The sequence below is a fragment of the Mastomys coucha genome, unplaced genomic scaffold, assembly GCF_008632895.1.
Source record: "Mastomys coucha isolate ucsf_1 unplaced genomic scaffold, UCSF_Mcou_1 pScaffold3, whole genome shotgun sequence".
Lineage (NCBI taxonomy): Eukaryota > Metazoa > Chordata > Mammalia > Rodentia > Muridae > Mastomys > Mastomys coucha.
In genome coordinates, this window is record NW_022196909.1 from 49,851,390 (window position 1) to 49,858,675 (window position 7,286).

A 7,286-nucleotide genomic window follows, 5' to 3' on the forward strand; every position below is an offset into this window, starting at 1 on the left:
CTGAGAGTCGATGGGTGCACCCCCAGAGACCTGCTGGAGAAAAGCAAGATAGGAGCAGTTCCAATGTCTTTGTACAAGAAAAGCTAACTTGGGCTGGATTTATACAGCATAGTGGCATGTGAGCTCCTAGTCTGCTCTCTAATGCAGTGTGAAGGGTAATTGTGGTTGTCAACTGGATTGGGAAACACACAGGTGACAGTAGAGCACCCTTCTGTGTCTGGATGTTTTAGAAGAGGACAGAGTTAACCAAGGGAACAGTACCCACCCCAAAGTGGGCAGCACCATCCCACAGGCCAAGGGCCTGGACACAATACAAGTGAAAAGGGAACCTGGTCAATACAAGTGAAAAGGAGCCTGGTGGAACCTCAGCCCCTAAGAAGACAGATATCAAAGGCAGCAATCTTCAAGTTCAAGGCCAGTCTAGATGACAGTACAAGATCAAGGCCAATTTGATTAACTTGGCAAAACCCTGTCTCAAAATAAAATATGAGAACAGGGCATGGATGGGGGCTGGAGAGATAGCTCAGCAGTTAAGAATAGGCACTACTTTCTCCAGGCCTATAGCCATCTAGAACTCTAGCTCCAGGCAAGACACCTCTTGCCTCCATGAGAATCTGCGATCATGTGCACCTACCCACTGAATATACATAATTAAAAATAAATCTAAAAAAAATAAAAATAAAAAAAGAGAAATCTCCCTGTGATTAAGTAGGTACACTGGCTGGTCTCCCAGAAGACCACATCTATCTTTACCATCCACATGGCGGCCTATAACCACCTGTAACTCTAGTTCCAAGGGCACTGCACACACATGGTGCAGACACATGCAGGCAAAACATCCATGCACATGAAATAAAAACTTCTTGGGGGCAGGAAGGGGAAAGAGAACAAACCACCCATCCTATTCATTGGAGGAAAAGAAAAATGGAACACAATGGAATGTCTTATAAATCAACCACTTCAGGGCAGGAGAGAGCTCAGGTAAAAGCACTGCTGCTGACGCTTAGTAACCTGTAAGCCATGCACGTGACGGCAGAAAGGACTGCAGAGCTGTCCTCTCTACTCTGCTAGCAGTGTAACCCATGCACGTGACGGCAGAAAGGACTGCAGAGCTGTCCTCTCTACTCTGCTAGCAGTGTAACACATGCACTGGGGCACGCATACAAGATACATTTAAAAATAATAATAATTAAAAAAAAAAAAGGAAAAAAAGAAAGCATTCTGCAGCTGAGCATGGTGGTGGAGCACATCTTTAACCCCAGCACTGGAAGGAAGAGGCAGACGAATCCGAGTTTGAGGCCAGCCTGGTCTACATACTACGTTCCAGGTGCTGTCTCCAAAAAGAAAGGGGAAGAAAAGGGAAAAAAGAAAAGACAGAAAGGGGGTTTATGACTAACAATGGTGCTTACTTGGGAATTAGGAGGTCCAGGGCTGCCATAGAAGACCTCAGGGTACAGACGCTGACCTGAAGGGCTGGGCTCTGGAGCACACTGCCCAGAACCCAGGCTCTTGGCCTGTGGCTCAGCTGAAGCAGAAGCACTAGGGAGCTCCCAGTCTCTGGCGATGGGACCGGCCTGAGCAGAGGAAGCCTTGTCAGCATGGGATGCCTACATTCTACACCAGTGGGTCTCAACCCCTCACAGACATTTACACTGTACTACATTCTACACCAGTGGGTCTCAACCCCTTTCACAGGGCTCCCATATCAGACATTTAGACTATATTTCATAGCAGCAGCAGAATGAGCTATCAAGTAAAATTAAAAAAAAAAAAACCCAGGGCTGGGGTTACCCAGCATGAGGCGCTGCACTAAAGTGGCAGCGCTGGGAAGGTGAGGCCTGCTGGCCTAGATGCTCATCACCTCTTACTGACTGGCATCAAAACTCATGGGCTTCCCACCTACCTCTGTGGCTGATGCCGCCGACTCCTTCTCTCCTTTTAAAGTGTCTCCTACCACTAGGCACAAGTCTGAGTCCTGTAATGTGTAGGGAAGATTGCAGCGGAATTCAAACTCCCATCCCACTTGGCATCACCTCATACCCAATTGAGGACATGTCCAAGTGGGGCCCATTCAGACCTTGTTGGTAGTGCCAAACTCAACTTGAGAGCCCGGTCGGTGGGCTGGTCGGAGAGGGCCTGGCTCTGGGCCTCGGTCTGTGCGCTGTGATCGTTCTGTGCCTATGGGACCAGGGGGTAGAGGCTGCTCCCGGGGCAGCTCCTAGGTTGGGAAACAAAGCATATTTGGGTGACAGAGAAACAAACCAAGAAAAAGCAAAGCACACTGGCAAAGAAAGGACAGTCAGTCAAACACACAGGAGGGAGGAAGGGCCTTGCCGACATTCCTCATCCATCCTTCCACTTTACCTTTCTTTCCCCCTCATGGGAAGCAGGTGGCTGTCTCCTAGGAGGTTCAGTGGGTTCAGAGCCAGATGCACTCTCACCAGGAACAGCATTCAGGGGTGAGGGTCCTCCAGGCCTCTTGGGGGGTCCCTCTGCTGACCCCTTAAGTCCTCCATCAGGGGAACTTCGCTGACTGCAGGGACCTGATGACACCTGAGAATCTCCACTCAGGTCCACTCCACTGTCAGACTGACTCATCTGGGGAGGGGAGGAGGAGGTGAGACACCTTGGACACCTGAGAAGTGTCACATACCAACCGAGGAAAGGACACAACACCAAGAGAATGGCCTCAAGAGGTGTGTCTATTCAGAACAGGTGAAGAAACATGACCAACACACAATAACCTCACCGCCACCCCCATCCCAGTGTCTCCGCACCTCCGTGCCTGCCACATCCTCAAAGGGACTCAGGGGCTCCATCCAGGGCTCTATGGAGCCAGGCTGGTAACTCTTTCGGCTTGTGGCTGGAGGAGAAAACCAACCACGAGGCAGGAAGTGAGAAAACTAAGACCCACCTCACATCACCATGCCCCACTCCAATCCTTCCCCTCCACCAGCTTCACTCACCAGTATGTAAACGATTCCAGATGTGAGGAGTTAGGGCCTCTGTGCCTGAATCTCTGGATTCTTCCTGAGGGCCTGGGACCTCAGGCTTAGAGCCCAAGAATCCAGAGCTATGAGAAGCTGGCACAGTTTCCTAAAAATGAGAAAACCCAGAAGGGCAAAATACAAATAAGCTGGGGCGGAATGAGCAGCAGCAGCAGCAGCAGGGGAGACAGATAACATGGGAGACAAGTGGTGATCGCTAATGAGAATCTGGGGTGAGAGCGAGTGGAACAGAATGTAAAAAGCATACAGAAAGCGTAACCAAGAACCTTCAAAGGTGGGAGTGCAATGAGGCCCAGTCTCCAGCCCCATCCCTCACCTCCTGCAGCAGCTCCGGTTTTCGGGGAGGCCGCTCCCGCCGTTTCGGGGGGAAGGGATTAACCCCGGCAGAGTCCCGGGGAGTCCCGCCCACCCCCCTCACCATCGGCCCTGGCTCCTCGAAGTGGGGGTCTGGGGAAAAGGGGAAAACTGTCAGCATCTACCTCATTCTACCACTGACCCTAGCCTGCTCTCCCAACTCCACCTCCCAGTCCTTCCAGCTCTGCAGAACCCAATAGCAGGGGCCCCATGACAAACTTCTGCTCCCCACTCCAGCACCTGACCTTTGGGGATGGAGTCATTCCCACCCGCTTGCCTCCAGCTTACCAGAACTGATAGCGTTGCTGGCCCTCGGGGGGTCATAACGGGTTGGGGGCCGAGGGGAGGAGCCCTGAGGGGCTTGGGGAGGCCCAGGCTTAGGCCTTGGGTGCCCCCCTGGTGCAGTTACATTTCCTTGGCGGCTGCTAAGTTGGGCCAGAGCCTGTTGGATACCAGCAGGGTTGCTATGGATAACTTGGTCCAGGCGGAAGACAGCAGAACTGCTGGGGGGTGGCGGAGGCAGAGGAAGTCCCGGAGGTCGCTCTTCAGGAGGACGGCTGGAGAGAGCAGAGCATCAACTCCAGGGCTCACTAAATTCTGATTCTGCCTCCCTTAAGTCAAGCATCTACTTTCTAGCTTCTACACTAGCATCCCATCCTCTCCCCTGATAAAATTCTTCCCAATTTTTCATCTTACAAAGGTGTGGTGAGAAAACCAGAACAAGACATGCATGGATACTGCCAAGATGGGTGGTCTACAGTGCCTTCCTGATGCTTGACTTGCTCACAAAGCTCATCCTCAACCCAGCAACCATTAAGAATACTTAGCCATCTACCTTTACCCACCTTCGGTTCTTGGGAGAGGGCCAACTCCTCTTATCCCCTCGTCCTGGGCCGGTCCGTCCCCCAGGGCCTGCACCACCACCTCCACTACTGCCACCACCACTGCCAGTCTTGCCCCCAGTGCCTGGGCGCCGATTTTGACGATCCATGCCTGGCCGCTGACTTGAGAAGCTCCGCTTGCTCAAATCCTTGGCTCGTTGGTTCAGGTCTCCACGAGACATGGTTGAAATGCCTGGTCCAGATCCACCTGCATTGCCCCCCGGAGTCCCCACAGCTTTAGAGGTCATAAGTGCTGCTGGGGGAGTCTCCTTGTCACCCCGGCGCTCACTGGCAAAGTCGCTGCTCTCTGATGCAGTCTCCCACTCCTCATTGGCTTGGTCTGAGTTCTGGTTTGACAGATCAGGAGACTTAGCAGCTGTGCGGCGAGGCGGTGGGGGAACAGTGACTGTTGCTAGTGTCTCCTCGGGTCCTGTGGTGGAGGCTGAAAGGGCCAGGGAAGGGGGCTTGCCATCAGCTCCTCTGGCAGCGTTTTCACGTTCTTGTTTCAGCCTTCGGAAACGAGGTGGTTTGTCCTGCTGCTGAGCCCTGCCATGTCGCCTCCGTCGAGGTCGCTCTCCGTCTTCCATGCCTACACCCATGTTGGCAGCTCGGGACATGGGGGACAGAGGCCCTGAGATCAGCTTCTCTTTCAAAGGCTCCTTACTTGGGGGCAAAGGACCTGTTGGAGGTTTCTTTGGAACCAGGGACTTGGCTGGAGGATTCCAGCCAGAGCAAACAGGAGGGGGCCGCCCCCCACCTCGGCCTCGGCGCGATGGTACTCCTCTGGGAGTGAAGACACGACCACCTCGGGCAGTGGAGAATCGAGCTGGGGCTGGTGATGGGGGAGCTCCTGGTTGTGGGGGGGCAAGAGGGACCTGAGCAAGCACTCCCTCTTTGGGCGGAGGGGCTTCCTTGTCAGACGGGGCCAGGTCGCTCTCGTGAGTCTCACTGCCTGTTTCAGAGCCACGCTGGCGGCGTCTCTTGGGGATTTCTTCATACTCTGAACCCTCACTTCGTGTCTCACTGGCAGTGCGGCCTCGGGGAGCAGAAGGGTGGTTTGTTCCCCCTCCACCACCCCCACGCCCATCGTCTCCTCGGAACTCTCGGTAACTTCGGAATTCACGACTCCGTGCTCCCCGACCCCGGCCACCATAAGTCCCCCGGAAACCCCTTCCTCTGGCAAAATACTCGCCTCTGCCCCGACCACGGCAAGATGTAGGACCTACTCTTTCATAGGAATAGTCCCGCCGAAGCCTAGGCGCAGGAGACAGGTTCCCTCCCGGTGGGGTTTCTTTGGGGCCCACCTTGCCCTTAGCTGTTTTGAGTGCATCTGGCTTTGGGACCTTGGGGGTCTCATCCCCCTGTTCTAGGGACTTAGGAGGCAGCTCGTCTACTTTCACAGGTGGTGGCTTCTTTATAGGCCCAGCTCTGCGAGGAGGGACACCTGGTTCCTCTTGAGGGATTCCACGCCGACAACTGCCTGGTCGGGGGCCCCAGCGGGTCTCAGTCCGATTCTCTCTGCGTGGTGGCGGTGGGCCTTGGCCTCCACCTCCAGCCCCACGGGCAGGCTTTCTGCCTGCTTCTGGCCCAGACAGCTGAGGCGGCTCCTCCTTGGGGGGATCCTTCTTGGGGGGTGGAGCTTGCATCCTGGCAGCTTCATCACTGCCTGGAGGCCAGGGGAGTGGACGGGGTCCTGGGGGAGCTGATTCCTCCAGAGGAAATCTCGAGATTGGGGGCCCAGGAGTTCCATTCTCTGGAAAACCTGGATAATTAGCCAGATAAGGTGGGGGGGGAGGTACTGGAGGAGTCTCGCTCCTGAAGAGAAACAGAAAAGAAGTTTCTTATGAGGAGGATGAGCACAAGCAGAAGAGAATTAGAGCGACACTTCTTCCACGTGCACCCCATCACCTCAGATAACCCACACTACTGGGCCTGCCCAGCTCCTCCCTGGAAGCTCACCTCATACTCTTCTCCCCCTCATCTGCTGCCTGGCGCAGTGGTGAGGTAAGAGGACGAGGATCAGTGGGTGTGGTGGTAAAGACATCTCCTACCCAGGCCAACTTGGGGTCCACTGGTGGGGTGCCCCTTTCCCGTAACAGAGGAGGTGCATGGCGTTCAAATGGCTCTGAGCTTGAGCCCCCACTGTCTGAGCGTTCCCGGGGAACCAGGCCTAAGAAAACAAAGAAATCACCCTGTCATAAGCCTTCCGAGCCAAAAGCACCTCTGTATGAGAATAAGCAACACCTGCAGCTCCTGTTCTGTGAAAACAAGTCAAACACTCAGCTTTCCTGTGAAGTAGTCAAGCCCCACAAATAAACTGTGCCCAATGAAGGACCACTACCTCTGCCCAAGCCTATTCTCACAAGGCCCCACAAGTGCTAGGCAGATATAACACCATGTTCCCTGGCTGTCACACAAAAACAGGATCCCTCCTGGGACTAAGGAGGTCACCAGCACTCCCAGGGACCCGTACCAGAGGGATGCACACCAGGAGGGTAGAAGTCCAGAGGGGGCCGGCCCTGGAGAAGCCGAGGGTCCACGTAAGGAGGAATCATCATCCAGCGGGGGTCAAAGTTCATTGGAGGCATTGGTGGGGGCCGGCCCAGAGCACCTGGGTACAGGGCTTTGGGAGGTGGGGGCGGAGCCTGTGGGGCAGGTACAGCTCCCAGGGTCACAGGCTGTGGTGGTGATGGGGGCACTGGAGCAGGAGGGGCAGTGCCTTGTTGCTGCTGCTGCCACTGCTGCTGCTGCTGCTGCTTCAGGAGCTGCTCCTGCAAGGAATGAGACAGGATGGAAAGTTTACCACAGCCTATACCCAAGGGCACCAGTCCAGAGAAAGTTAAGGCAGTGACATGACAAAGATAATGGTGTGGAGGGAACTGTGCTACAACACAGAGGAACCCAGGCCTGAAGAACACACATGGAAGGATGGTGAAGAGACAGGACAGCCCCAAAGTGGAAAGGACTTGGCCTCACCTGCTGCTGCCGTTGGAAGCGAGGTGGCAATGACTTCTGGTATTTAGGGTAGCCCAGGCCCTGACTT

At 54.7% G+C, this 7,286-nt stretch overlaps 1 protein-coding gene across 1 annotated transcript in view; it reads right to left on the bottom strand.

Annotated features, from left to right (window-relative positions):
* Prrc2a (proline rich coiled-coil 2A) overlaps nucleotides 1–7,286 on the bottom strand; it is a gene marked incomplete at its 3' end in the record, with an annotated part of 14,261 nt that continues 6,975 nt past the window's right edge. The window contains exons 14-26 of the mRNA XM_031347018.1: nucleotides 7,220–7,283; nucleotides 6,717–7,014; nucleotides 6,203–6,413; nucleotides 4,208–6,058; nucleotides 3,651–3,919; nucleotides 3,325–3,455; nucleotides 2,967–3,096; nucleotides 2,778–2,863; nucleotides 2,365–2,598; nucleotides 2,078–2,218; nucleotides 1,904–1,975; nucleotides 1,410–1,574; nucleotides 1–30 (exon numbers count right to left, since the gene is read on the bottom strand). Of these exons, the coding sequence (XP_031202878.1) occupies nucleotides 1–30; nucleotides 1,410–1,574; nucleotides 1,904–1,975; nucleotides 2,078–2,218; nucleotides 2,365–2,598; nucleotides 2,778–2,863; nucleotides 2,967–3,096; nucleotides 3,325–3,455; nucleotides 3,651–3,919; nucleotides 4,208–6,058; nucleotides 6,203–6,413; nucleotides 6,717–7,014; nucleotides 7,220–7,283 (3,682 nt within the window). The remainder of the gene's footprint in view (nucleotides 31–1,409; nucleotides 1,575–1,903; nucleotides 1,976–2,077; nucleotides 2,219–2,364; nucleotides 2,599–2,777; nucleotides 2,864–2,966; nucleotides 3,097–3,324; nucleotides 3,456–3,650; nucleotides 3,920–4,207; nucleotides 6,059–6,202; nucleotides 6,414–6,716; nucleotides 7,015–7,219; nucleotides 7,284–7,286) is intronic.